The 14900-nt window shown below is 41.4% G+C and overlaps 1 protein-coding gene across 1 annotated transcript; it reads right to left on the bottom strand.

Moving 5' to 3' along the window:
- Window positions 1–4274: 4274 nt before the first annotated feature.
- psph (phosphoserine phosphatase) lies at window positions 4275–13462 on the bottom strand. The gene is made up of 6 exons (XM_061919167.1): window positions 13318–13462; window positions 9418–9561; window positions 9214–9348; window positions 6930–7075; window positions 4733–4881; window positions 4275–4660 (listed from the first exon to the last, which is right to left on the bottom strand). The coding sequence occupies exons 2-6, from the start codon at window positions 9555–9557 to the stop codon at window positions 4550–4552; spliced, it is 681 nt and encodes a 226-aa protein (XP_061775151.1). The 5' UTR covers window positions 9558–9561; window positions 13318–13462; the 3' UTR covers window positions 4275–4549.
- Between the last annotated feature and the right edge of the window lie 1438 nt (window positions 13463–14900).

The raw sequence follows: 14900 nt of genomic DNA, 5'->3' as shown, positions 1-14900 counted from the left end.
CAGGGCCAACCTAGATAGACAACATTCACACTCACATCAAACATCCATTTATTTTCTACCGCTTGTCCCTTTTGGGGTCACAGGGGGTGTTTGAGCCTATCTCAGCTGCATTTGGGTGGAAGGCGGGGTACACCCTGGACAAGTCTCCACCTCACCACAGGGCCAACAAAGATAGACAACATTCACACTCAGATCAAACATCCATCGTTTGTCTACCGCTTGTCCCTTTTTGGGGGGGACTGGAGCCTATTTAAGCAGCATTCGGGTTGGAAGGCGGCGTACACCATGGACAAGTCGCCACCTCATCACAGGGCCAACCTAGATAGACAGACAACATTCACACTCACATCAAACGTCCATCCATTTTCTACTGCTTGTCCCTTTTGGGGTCACGGGGTGTTGAAGCCTATCTCAGCTGCATTTGGGTGGAAGGCGGTGTACACCCTGGACAAGTCGCCACCTCATCACAGGGCCAACCTAGATAGACAGACAACATTCACACTCACATCAAACATCCATTTTTTTCTACCGCTTGTCCCTCTTGGGGTCACACGGGGTGTTGGAACGCATCTCAGCTGCATTTGGGTGGAAGGCGGTGTACACCCTGGACAAGTCGCCCCCTCATCACAGGGCCAACACAGACAGACAGACAACATTCACACTCACATCAAACATCCATCCATTTCCTAAAGCTTGTCCCTTTTGGGATCACGGGGTGTTGGAGCGTATCTCAGCTGCATTTGGGCGGAAGGCAGTGTACATCCTGGACAAGACGCCACCTCATCACAGGGCCAACAAAGATAGACAACATTCACACTCACATCAAACATCCATCCATTTTCTACCGCTTGTCCCTTTTGGGGTCACAGGGGGTGTTGGAGCCTATCTCAGCTGCATTTGGGTGGAAGGCGGCGTACACCCTGGACAAGTCGCCACCTCATCACAGGGTCAACAAAGATAGACAACATTCACACTTACATCAAACATCCATCCATTTTCAACCGCTTGTCCCTTTTGGGGTCATGGGGTGTTGGAGCCTACCTCAGCTACATTCAAGCAGAAGGCGGGGTACACCCTGGACAAGTCGCCACCTCATCACAGGGCCAACACATACTGTACAGACAGACAACATTCACACTCACATCAAACGTCCATCCATTTTCTACCACTTGTCCCTTTTAGGGTGGCAGGGGGATCTGGAGCCTATCTCAGCTGCATTCAGGCGGAAGGCGGCGTACACCCTGGACAAGTTGCCACCTCATCACAGGGCCAACACATACTGTACAGACAGACAACATTCACACTCACATCAAACGTCCATCCATTTCCTACCGCTTGTCCCTTTTGGGGTCGAAGGGTGTGTTGGAGCCTATCTCAGCTGCATTTGGGTGGAAGGCGGCGTACACCCTGGACAAGTCGCCACCTCATCACAGGGCCAACATAGACAACATTCACACTTATATCAAATTTCCATCCATTTCCTACCGCTTGTCCCTTTTGGGATGGTGGGGGGTGCTGTAGCCTATCTCAGCTGCATTTGGGCGGAAGGCGTTTTACACCCTGGACAAGTCGTTAGCAATGCAAAATAAACAATAAAAAAATGTTTCAATTGGTCCAGGTTATCGGGGACTGTTATTGACTGACAGGTGTCGCGGTGTGACTGCAGCCAGGCACGTAAGAAACCCCTTGTCTCCATGGCAACGTTTCTGTCAGTTTTACTCATTTGCCGCTTTTCCACTAACGCAGGGGTAGGCAACCCAGAACGTTCCATTTTTTTTAACCCAAATATCAAAATTTTGTTATTTGGGGGTGGGGGACTAACTTGCCGTGGAGTTTACAGTTACGGTAGAACAATTAGCCCCGAACGGGAAAACATTACGACTAATGTGTTACAAGTCCGATTCGCCCAGCGACTCTTGTCGGAGTATCATCGCTGTGGTCCAGTGCACCACAGTTTTGTATTGTCGCTTGGTCCTTCAGCGGAGTGCTTCGGAAGCTACCGGACCCATGACCCCAAAAGGGACAAGTGGTAGAAAATGGATGGAAGGAATTTGCATTGCCTCACACAATGAACACTACATATATTTCTACATGACGCCGGATAACACTCTGGGAACCTTCTCTTTTTTGCTGTAGGGAGGAAAAATACAAATATATTCCACAACCCCAAACATGTCTTTTTCAAGGCCTGCGGTGAAGAGAAAGGTTCGTGATGAGCAAAGACAATTCCAGGAAAAGTGGGGGATGTAATATTTTTTGTTGAGCACAGCGGCACCCTGACGTGACTTATTTGCAAAAGGGATACAATTTGAAACATTATACAACTAAACATGCTGAGGAGTATGCAAAATACCAGGGAGAGGAGAGAAAGAACCGGGTTGGAAATTTCAAAACCAGTCTACTGAAGCAAGATTTATTTACTTAATTTTCACTTTGTTCATTTATATGTTGATTTTATTTTGTTTTGAAAATAAAAATAGATATTTAAAAAAAAATTATTTTTTTTTTTCATATTTTCTTGTGGCCCAGCCTCACCCAGACTCTGCATCCAGTGGCCCCCAGGTAAAGTGAGTTTGAGACCCCTGCTCTAACCACTAGGCCAATGTTTTTCAACCACTGTGCCGCGGCACACTCCAACTACGTGTCTCAATCCGGCTGCTGCTAATAAAGGCGACAGGGGATGCAAAACAATTACAGTGCAATACTTTTTCATAACATGGTCACTACTGCCTAGTTTCTTTTGTTATATTCTTATTTTACTGTTATATTTGTATTCCCATTGTTGCTTTTTATTTTATACTTATTGTAATATTAACCTCAATCAATCAATCAACGTTTATATATATTGCCCTAAATCACAAGTGTCTCAAAGGGCTGCACAAAGCACAACGACATCCTTGATAGAGCCCACATAAGGGCAAGGAAAAACTCACACCCAATGGGACTTTGGTGACAGTGACAGTAATGTGCACACTAGTGTGCCGGTAGATATTGTCTGGTGTGCCGTGGGAAATGATGCAACTACACCTAATTGGGCCCCAAAATTTTTTTTTTTGCAAATGAATAATTATAATCTGCAAATACTGTGCCGTTCCTTGGTGTCCGTGCTGTGTAGAACTTGGCTGTAGAACTGTGATCCCAATATGCAGACCACAGCGTGCCGGTAAAAAAAGGTATGTAACGCTTAAGCCAAAAATGAACAATAGGAAAAGGCAATAAAGCATAGGGATGGCTATGTAAAATGAGAGTCAAACTGAACTGGTTACAAAGTAAACAGGAACCGAATGCTGGACGACAGCAAAAACTTGCAGCGTGTGGAGCAGAGACGGGCGGCGTCCACAAAGTACATCCGTACATGACATGGCAATCAACAATGTCCACACAAAGACAAATAGCAACAACTTCAATAGCCTTGCTTGCTAACGCAAAGCAGGTGCGGGGAATAGTGCTAAAAGGAAGACATAAAACTGCTACAGGAAAACCCCCAAATAACAGCACAAGACAAGAACTAAAGCACTACACACAGGAAAACACCAACAAACTCAAAATAAGGCACGAGGAGGACATGGTGGAGTTTCATTTTTTAACATTTTCTGCTGGTGGTGTGCCTCCCGATTTTTAAATGTAAAAAAATGTGCCTTGTCTCACAAAAGGTTGAAAAACATTGCACTAGGCCACTGAGTAGGCTGGTGACAGAGATAGATATCTACATATATCCATATTCAAGAGTTATTTATTTTCCTTGTTTTAGTGCTATTTGAAAACAGCAAAGTGCTGTGCATGTGTAGACCTTGGGCCTGGAATGTAACTAGCAGCCATAACACCCTTCTTATCTCAAATGTCCCAGGCTTAAGAGGAGAATAGATATGTGGATTCGCTCTGGAGGGGAAGGGGAGGGGGGTAGTGAAAAAGGCAAGACTTCCGTAATGTTTTCAGATCAACTTGGGCGATGCGATTGGAATGTGTTGTTCATAGAGTGGTCTCTCCAAAGCTTTGGAATAAAATGTCAAAATACCTACTCTGTCTGGGATTCATGTGTCATCGAAAGAACTTGGGGGTGACCAGTAGCTTAAATTCCCAGCAAGAGGAAGATCTGGTCAAAACTCAACACTAGACACATTAAGTCTGTTACTAAAACGGCCGTCTTTCATCTCCGTAATATCGCCAAAATTCCCTCCATTGAATTCAGGCATTTGTGTCGGCAAACAAAAACAAAAAAAAGCCTTGAGGGACTGAAATACGACGGGAAGGGTAAATAAGGAAAAAAGTCAGAGTAACAGTTAAAACTGTTTATTGCTCATGGTCGTAACGACCGACTTCAACTCATAATTTTTGTCCCCTCCCCCCCACACAGTCTTTGACGGAAAAGGGAAAGTGCAGATGACACTAAAATAATCTTGTAAACCTTCACGCGTTTTTTTAGTAGCTTCTATTGTTACGCTGTATTAAAAAAACGGGAGTATGCACAATGGCTAAAACCATCAGAGACACACCCTCGGGTGCAAATAACGAGTCAATTAGTAAAAAAAACAAACACTTACAAGGCTCTTTAAATCTTTTCCAGTTCTTTCAGAAGCTCTCCAAAACTTGTGACATACCACATACTCAGCTCTCTAACCTGGGGTCGCACCACGTTGCCGCCGAAGCCGATGAAGGCGCTCTGAAGGAGGAGGAAGATAGATTTGTATTTCACTGACGGAGGCGAGAAGCATTAAAAAAAAACCACACTCACAGCAGGGGGGCAGGCCTCCAGATCCGTGGCCCCGTCGCCGATCATCACCACCGTCTTGAAGCCGTGCTTTTCTTTCAACAGGCTGATGACTTTTCCTTTGCCGCCGCTCTCGGCTGTCGGTTGGCTCTCGTCGAATCCGGCGTACTCGCCTGAAAACAACGCGAGGAGGGACACTTCTTTAGCTTGATATCCGCAAAAAGATATTTTGGAATGCTATCAGCTTGCATCGGAAATCTATAAAGCCGACGGTGTCCAAACAATTTGGACGGCGCCAGTCCAATAAGACATTTTCTTTGTTTTCATATAATATACCAACTGTTACACAAATAACTCAAGTCAGTGGCCATTTATTGTACATCAATTGGAATACGAGCACAAAATTTACTTATATGACCAGATCAAAACAACCTTCCCTAGTCATGGTGCAAAAAAATAAATAAACATGGCCACATGTAACACATCCTGCTCATTGATGTGTTACATGTGGCCATTTGTTGTGGAAGGGGGGACACAGGTCCGGTGGCCATGGATGAAGTGTTGGCTGTCCAGAGTCGGACCACCACACACTGTCACGAGAGCCCGGATCAGGGGTAGAACAATGTTTTATTTCCATTAAATAGTGCAAGGCTTTTGCATTTCAGCTAAATATATTTTTCTGAGTCTGTGTGTCTCTCTGGCTCCCACTCCATCTCCAACTACGTGTCTCAATCCGGCTGCTGCTAATAAAGGCGACAGGGGATGCAAAACAATTACAGTGCAATTCTTTTTCATAACATGGTCACTACTGCCTAGTTTCTTTTGTTATATTCTTATTTTACTGTCATATTTGTATTCCCATTGTTGCTTTTTATCCATCCATCCATTTTCTACCGCTTATTCCCTTTCGGGTCGCGGGGGGCGCTGGCGCCTATCTCAGCTACAATCGGGCGGAAGGCGGGGTACACCCTGGACAAGTCACCACCTCATCGCAGGGCCAACACAGATAGACAGACAACATTCACACTCACATTATTTTATACTTATTGTAATATTAACCTCAATCAATCAATCAATGTTTATATATATAGCCCTAAATCACGTGTCTCAAAGGGCTGCACAAACCACAACGACATCCTCGATAGAGCCCACATAAGGGCAAGGAAAAACTCACACCCAATGGGACGTTGGTGACAGTGACAGTAATGACTATGAGAAACCTTGGAGAGGACCGCATGTGGGCAACCCCCAGCCCCCTATGGGATTAACCACATTATTTACTTTTTAAATTCGATCTCAATTCTGTACACTGCTGCTGGAATTTTAATTTTCCTGAGGGAACTCTCCTGAAGGAATCAATAAAGTACTATCTGTCTATCTAGGTGATTTGACAACAAACTCCTCCTGGGCCATCTTCTCACCTGTTGCTGTCTTTGAGGCCGGTCCTGGCACACTCCGTTCCACGGCAGGCTCACAGGCCACGCCCCCCTCCACACATTGTTTTAGTGTTTTCAATTCTTAATTGTTTTCAACATGTCCAGGGTGTACCCCGCCTTCTGCCCGATTGTAGCTGAGATAGGCACCAGCGACCCCAAAGGGAATAAGCAGTAGAAAATGGATGGATGGATGTTGACACTTACTTTCCTATGCGCATTTTTTTATTGATATCCATTATGTATGTATTGCGATACATACTGATATCGTTTTTATCGCCGAGCCCTCGGTGCAACCTGGAGTGACATAAATTCTACCAAAACTGATTTTTTACATATAGCCACTCTGACCTACTAGTGCTAGTGTACCTAATGATGTGACCAACAAATCTATTAAATGTTTGGGGTTTTTTTATGTTGTTTTTTTTTGACTGTCTGAAAAAGTATTGCAATGGCGACTCAAGGGTATACATTTAAAAAGTGTTGATACTTTTTTAATTTGGCAATGCCTACACAAACCACCAACTTGCAAAAAGACTCAATAAAATCACAATAAAAAAGTAACTTTGGCGCAAAATTGAAAATAAAGCTTGAACAAAACGTGTCTCCTACATCATAAGGAAGGGTTTTAAATCTAAAAAAAATAATAATAATCAAATGTCCCCTTTAATGTACAAACTGCATTCAATTTTTCTCCTCCAAGTCTGGACACTTCTTTTAGAGCTCATTCTGTCCAGGGTCACAGGCGAGCTGGAGCCTATCCCAGTACATGAAAGGCGCTCACTCACCGTTGAAGTAGAACTTGAGGCGGTTGGCGTAGACGTGATCCAGAGGAATGTTGAGCTGGGCGGCCACGTGTTCCACGATGCAGCGGAAGCCACCGGAGATGAGGAACACCTTGATGTTGCGCTGATGGAGGCGGTCCACCAGCTCCCTGCGTGGGAAAGGCAAGAGGACGTTTGTCTCGCTGACATACATTTCCCTCATTAATATTAATTTAATAATTAGTTATTAATCTCCAAGTGGATTCTGCTGGGACCTTCTTGAGTCAGAGTGCTGCAGTTAAATGTCCGATGATCAAGAACAATAATTTATATTATCAGTAATACATCACGATGATAAAATCCCACCTGGGCCATCTACTCACCTGTTGCATCATGATGTATTACCGCTAATAACACAGGGGGTGTACAAAGTGTGGCCCGCTGACCAGCTTTCGTTTGATTTTGTCAAAAAAAAGAAAAAAATTAATATGCCGGTAATGAGAAAAAAATGACATTTTTAAACTAATACTTAATAATGTACTTAGTCACGTATAACACAAAACTGACACAATTTGTTGTCTTCAAATATATATAAAATCTGTTTAGCATTTTTAAAATAAAAATATACAAACATATTTATACACAAATTATATATATATATATATATATATATATATATATATATATATGTATGGGAAAAATCACAAGACTACTTCATCTCTACAGAACTGTTTCATGAGGGTTTCCCTCAATCATCAGGAGATTTTAATGGAAGCATTCACATGAAATGGTTTATATAGGGCACAGAGTGGGTGGGTACAGGCAGGCGTAGGGGCGTGGTGATTGGCTCATGTCTTACCTAGGAGGTGTTTCTGTCTGTGACGGCATGTTGATATGATTTCACTGCGCTTGTTGAGAGATGGCAGGTCTGGATGATATATAATAAACAGTTTCTCTTTCAAGCATAGGTTGCATCTTTTATTACCACTGTTGTAAGGTGTGCTGGATGCAAGAATTTGCCATGTTATTGAATATTCAACATTATTGTCTTTGAGGTTCCAAATGTGCTTGCTGAGTTCCGTAGAATTCCGCAAAGTCTGGTTTCTAAAGGAGGCCTTATGATTATTCCATCCGGCTTCAAACGCTCCTTTAGTTAATCCTACATACGTGTCGGATGTGCTAATGTCCTTGCGTGTTACCTTTGCTTGGTAAACGACTGCTGTTTTTTAGCACCCCCCGTTGAGAGGGCAATCAGGTTTCTTGCGGCAGTTACATTCCTTATTGGTTTCAGAGTCGTTTAGTCTGGGGGCAGGCAGTCCTTTTGCAATTGCTTTGTTGTGGTTTGAAAAGATTTTTTCCCACACATACATATTGCGCTCTACCACGGTATCGAGCACTATTCTCTGGATAATCCAAGACACATATATATATATATATATATATATATATATATATATATGTATATATATATATATATATATATATATATATTTATACACACTTACAGTGTGGGGTCAAACTGTCACTATATATATATATATATATATATATATATATACACATACATACATACATACATACACACACACAGATATACATACATGTAAACATATATATATATATATAAATAATATACCCTATATAAATACAATGCATATTAAATATATATAGACATATATCCACGTATATATAATATATACACACATGTACAAATATTATACATATATAAATGCAATGCAAATTGTACATATATATATATTTTTTAATGATTCTAAAAAATATATATATTATTGTTTGTATATGTATATACACACATATACACACACATAATATTTTTTAATTTATTAGAATCAATTTTTATAAAAAATACTCATTTAGGCCATCTCCATGCACCCAAAAAGAGATGTTCTAACCTGTAACTTGCTTTGAAAATGTTTCATTATAACTATTATACCAAATAATACATTGCGAGAATCCGTGAGAAACCTGTTGAATCAAAAATGTATTCTGATTCAAATCGTCACCCCAGGAATGGGAATCAGATCTAATCAAATATTCACAGCCCAAGCAAATAATATGTTGGCAGAATGGTGTTGAATTGAGAAAAGATTCTGAATCCAATCATCACCTTTAGAATCTAAATCAAATTGACTCGTGAGTTGTTGTGGGATTCACTTCCCTAAAAAAATGATATCGTATGGGATGTGAGAAAGCAGTATCGCTAGTAGAGAGTCATGGTTGATAATAAATGTTGACGAACACGCCATACAACCAATACTATGTGCAATCATCATTTCACCAGGCTTGCCTGATACCGGGGGTCAGCTGTGGCGGGTGGTCTGTGATGAGCTTGTTGACTTGTTCTCTGGAACTCCTGATGATGGCCAGGCGCTCAGTCAGGGCCGTCTGGAAGGTCACCGAGCCTCCCATGGCTTTGCGGGTCCTTCGACGTGTCAAGAGATTAAAAAAAAACATAAGACGCTCTTGCACGCCCAAAACATGTCGCGCTTACATTTCGGTGACGGCGTCCCCCACGCCGCAGAACTTGGCCAGTTCGTCGATGCCTTCTTCTTTGATGACGGTGCTGTCCACGTCGAAGCAGACGGCGTCTGCTCTCCGGAAAAGCTCCATGGTTTCAGACATTGTGGACATGGTGCTGGGAGAAGGACAACAATGTTAACTGTGGTTATATATCAACTATGGATAGATGCTTGTATATCAACTATAATTAAAGCTGCAAGCAGCGTTGGTCGGGTCCGCCTTTGGCTGCTGCCCCCGACACCCACGGCCGGATAAGCGTTAGAAGACGCCTTAGAGCCACTATTTTGAGAATCTAATGCATTGGGAAAGTAATGCAGTTGTTGTATTGAAGTGAAAATATCAAACTTCCTGTTGATTTTTGCTAAAGTATGTTAATTATTAAAATGTAGGTCTAAGTGAGACCTACATAGTGTTTTTTGTTTCATGTCTCTCTGACATTCCTACCGGAAGTTACAAGCAGTTTTGTCTGTGTTTTCTTCCTAGGAGCAGTTTGTCCGTGTTGTATTCCTAGGGCGGCGGTAGAGCGCAATTTTGAGTTTTGAGGTTAGGTTTTTTCATCAGATCGCAATTTTTGCCAGACCTGATGTGTGTGTCAAGTTTGGTGAGTTTAGAAGCATTTTAAGGGGGTCAAATAACAGCTCAAAGAGGCAAAAATGACATTTTTTAGGAGAATTTGCACAGGAGTTCTTTGAAGGCGCGTAAAATCAAAACCTGAGAACTTATCAAAACTCTGTTCTATACTTTTAATCAAAAGGGTTCAATCTCTCTCCTGTGCGAGTTTGAAGCCAAAACAACAAACACACTCAGAGGAGATAATGTTTGAAGAAAGGTGACCGTTTTTTACAAAACTTTTGTTTTGAAGGGGGGATTACAAACTTCCTGTTGATTTTTGTTGGGGGTTGTCAATCGATGAAATGTAGGTCTAAGCGAGACCTACATAGAGGTTTTTCTTTCATGTCTCTCCGACATTCTTACAGGAAGTTACAAGCAGTTTTTTCTGTGTTTTCTTCCTAGGAGCAGTTTTTTCAGTGTTTTATTCAAAAATAGCGCTAGAGCGCAATTTTGAGTTTTGGGGTTTGGTTTTTTTCATTAGATCGCAAAATTCGCCAGTCCTTATGTGTGCGCCAAGTTTGGTGACTTTTGAAGCATTTTAAAGGGGTCAAATTACAGCGCAAAGAGGCAAAAATTGCATTTTTTGTAAATGATAGTGGAAAATAAGTATTTGGTCAAGCATTCAAAGCACTCACTGATGGAAGGAAGTTTTGGCTCAAAATCTCACGATACATGGCCCCATTCATTCTTTCCTTAACAAAGATCAATCGTCCTGTCCCCTTAGCACAGGGGTCGGGAACCTTTTTGGCTGAGAGAGCCATGAAAGCCAAATATTTAAAATGTATTTCCATGAGAGCCACATAATATTTTGGTGACACTTTAGTATGGAGAACATTGTCACCATTAATTAGTTACTTATTAACATGCAAATTAGTAACATATTGGCTCTTAATTAGTCATTATTAAGGCCTTATTCTGCATGGCCTTATTATACAAGCAGTAGGTCATTAATTAAGAGTTTTCCCTCAATAACCTCAGAATTATTGCCTACTAGTTACTTAGAATGTATTCCCCATACGAAAGTGTTACCAATATTTTTTTTAACAATGAATACAACTAAATGTGTGCATTTTGAAGTAAGACTAACATTTTTAAGAGTATAATAATGTTCTTATTCTTTTTAATAACATTGTTATTCTGAAGCTAACTAATAATAAATAAAAAAAACGTATTACCATTAATGCGTTTTCTTGGATTGATGGATTAATATTTTTAATTTTGAACGTTATTTTTAACACTGATTACCAGTGGAATTATTCATTTCTTATTCGTGTTAAGCAATGTCAGCTAAGATTCATCTGAGAGCCAGATGCAGTCATCAAAAGAGCCAATTCTGGCTCCAGAGCCGTAGGTTCCCTACCCCTGCCTTAGCAGAAAAACAGCCCCAAAGCATGATGTTTCCACCCCCATGCTTCACAGTAGGTGTGGTGTTCTTGGGATGCAACTCAGTATTGTTCTTCCTCCAAACGCGACGAGTTGAGTTTATACCAACAAGTTCTATTTTGGTTTCATCTGACCACATGACATTCTCCCAATCCACTGCTGTATCATCCATGTATCCATTTTGGTAAATTGCAATTTAGTAAACTAATCCGGCCGTATTGGCATGTGTTGCAATGTTAATATTTCATCATTGATCAATTTTTCATCCTCGCTCTAATTAATGGGGAAATCGTCCCTTTCTCGGTCCGAATCGCTCTCGCTGCTGGTGGCCATGATTGTAAACAATGTTCAGATGTGAGGAGCCCCACAACCCATGACGTCACGCGCACATCGTCTGCTACTTCCGATACAGGCAAGGCTTTTTTACTAGCAACCGAAAGTTACGAACTTTATCGTCGATGTTCTCTACTAAATCCTTTCAGCAAAAATATGGCAATATCGCGAAATGATCAAGTATGACACATAGAATGGACCTGCTTTCCCCGTTTAAATAAGAACATCTCATTTCAGTAGGCCTTTAATGGTCGTTACACATTCGGCGATCAGTACAAAGATTATTTAAAATACTTTACTGTGATTAATCACAATTCAAAAAAGTGTGAGTACCGTATTTCCTTGAATTGCCGCAGGGCATATAGTATGCGCCTGCCTTGAATTACTGCCTGGTCAAACTCATGACGTCACGAGTGACACTTCCCCTGTCATCATTTTCAAAATGGAGGAGGTAGATTTCAATACTAGTAATTTGAAATCTCATAAAGGGAAGAAGATTAAGAGCCATTCAGTAGGATTTAAGGTCCAAGCTCACATCACACTCCAATTTTTACTGCATTCCTTTGGTAAGTGCCAGAGTGAGAAGAGCTTTTAAAATAATTAGCGCGTGCTTACTTTTACCGCATGCCTTTGGTAAGCGCAGGAGTGAGAAGAGGTTTTAAATTAATTAGCGCCTTGGCGGCAATTCAAGGAAATACGGATATACATTTAATAATATAATTATTTATTAATGTGTTTATTAAGGCTGTCAAATTTAACAAATTAACACACGTGATTAATCACGAAAAAATGATGAGTCACCCAATTTATTTGGACCCCACATGCTCCATTACCTTAATGGTCGTTACACATTTGGCAATCAAGTCAATGCATTCATCAGTACAAATATTATTTAAAATACTTTACCGTGATTAGTCACAATTCAAAAAAAGTGTGATTAATCTGATTTTAAAACGTATTAATTTCCCATTTGTTTTTTACCTGGTGGTCTCGGGGTGCCCATACCAGTGCCTGTTCAAAACTACACCGATGTATATTTAATGACTTTAATAAAATTACACGGTGGGAAGAATTTTAAAAAATATATTTTAAAAACCGACCAGAGTCTACCACACTTTCTCTCTCAGTCAGCTGGGGTAGGCTCCAGCCATACTATTTGAAGCCAAAGCGGCAAAACAACAACAAATACCCACAATGCATTGCACAGTGGGTATACTGTCCGTGGAAAATATCTGAGCGGCCAAGGTGGACATCATCTGACTGTATTGCGTCACCCCCACGATCAAGCCGAACTCGCATCCGCCGGGGCAGCGAACGTAAAACTCGAGAAAAAAACACAATATATCGTCCTAATTAACGACCGGCGTCGACTCATCTCAAAACGTAAACCGTCACCCACTGCCGCAAAACAGCTGACATCAACCAAATTTACCGATAAGCGATTAAACTCATTTTCACCTCGACCAGCTGTTAACACAGTCAAGGATGGAATTATAGTAGTAGAAATACATACAAAATGAACAGGATGTGTTGTAATACTTACAGAAGCGGGTGGCGAAAATTAAAATTAAAATAAAAAAAGAGGCACTAGCGGTAGGAGTACATTAGCCGTACAGGAGCAGACATCAGATTGATGGGGAACTGTAAAAGATGCTCAGCCAATCACAGCGAAGCCGGTGAAGTACCGCCCCCTGTCTGTTATGACGTCAGAGCGCACGGCCAATCACATCAGCTTGTTGTCAAGCGGGCCATCTGCGTTGCCAGACGTGAGCGTTCTTGCGTTGTAGAATCCACCCTCTGTATTAAAGGCCGACTGAAATGAGATTTTCTTATTTAAACGAGGATAGCAGGTCCATTCTATGTGTCATACTTCATCATTTCGCGATATTGCCATATTTTTGCTGAAAGGATTTTGTAGAGAGTTCGCAACTTTTGGTCGCTAATAAAAAAAAGCCTCGCCTGTACCGGAAGTAGCAGACGATGACGTCACATGTTGATGTCTCCTCACGTCCTCACATTGTTTTTAATGGGAGCGTCCAACAAAAAGAGCTATTTGGACAGAGAAAACGACAATTTCCCCATTAATTTGAGCGAGGATGAAATATTTGTGGATGAGGATATTGATAGCGAAGGACTAGAAAAAAATAAAATAAATAAAGTAAAAAAAAAAAAAGGCGATTGCATTGGGACGGATTCAGATGTTTTTAGACACATTTACTAGGATAATTCTGGGAAATCCATTATCTTTCGATTGTGTTGCTAGTGTTTTAGTGAGTTAAATAGTACCTGATAGTCGGAGGGGTGTGTCCATGGGTGTGTTGACGCCAGTGTCTGAGGGAAATCGACGGCAGCTGCATGGACGGCGCAAGCTCCGCAGATCTCCGGTAAGAGGCGACTTTTTACCGCACTTTTCTCACCGAAACCTGCCGGTTGACAAGTGGTCGGGATCCATGTTCGCTTGACCGCTCTGATCCATAGTAAAGCTTCACCCCCGGGAATTTTAAACAAGAAAACACTGTGTGTTTGTGTGGCTAAAGGCTAAAGCTTCCCAACTCCATCTTTCTACTTTGACTTCTCCAATATTATTTTGAACAAATTGCAAAAAATTCAGCAACACGGATGTCCAAAATACTGTGTAATTATGCGGTTAAAGCAGACGACTTTTAGCTTTGTGTGTGTGCAGCACTAATATTTCCTTACAGTCCATGACGTCACGTGTACACGTCAGCATTCCGCGACGTTTTCTACCAGAAACTCCCGGGAAATTTAAAATTGCAATTTAGCAAACTAAAAAGGCCGTATTGGCATTTGTTGCAATGTTAATATTTCATCATTGATATATAAACTATCAGACTGTGTGGTCGGTAGTAGTGGCTTTCAGTAGGCCTTTAAATGGGGATAGCAGGTCCATACTTGATCATTTCGCGATATTGCCATATTTTTGCTGAAAGGATTTAGTAGAGAACATCGACGATAAATTTCGCAACTTTTGGTCGCTAATAAAAAAGCCTTGCCTTTACCGGAAGTAGCAGACGATGTGCGCGTGACATCACGGGTTGTAGGGCTCCTCACATTTGAACATTGTTTACAATCATAGCCTCCAGCAGCAAGAGCTATTCGGACCGG

The sequence above is a fragment of the Nerophis ophidion genome, linkage group LG13 (genome assembly GCF_033978795.1).
Source record: "Nerophis ophidion isolate RoL-2023_Sa linkage group LG13, RoL_Noph_v1.0, whole genome shotgun sequence".
In the NCBI taxonomy this organism is placed as follows: domain Eukaryota; kingdom Metazoa; phylum Chordata; class Actinopteri; order Syngnathiformes; family Syngnathidae; genus Nerophis; species Nerophis ophidion.
The sequence above is the reverse complement of the archived record's forward strand: the minus strand, read 5'-3'. Positions and strand labels throughout refer to the sequence as shown.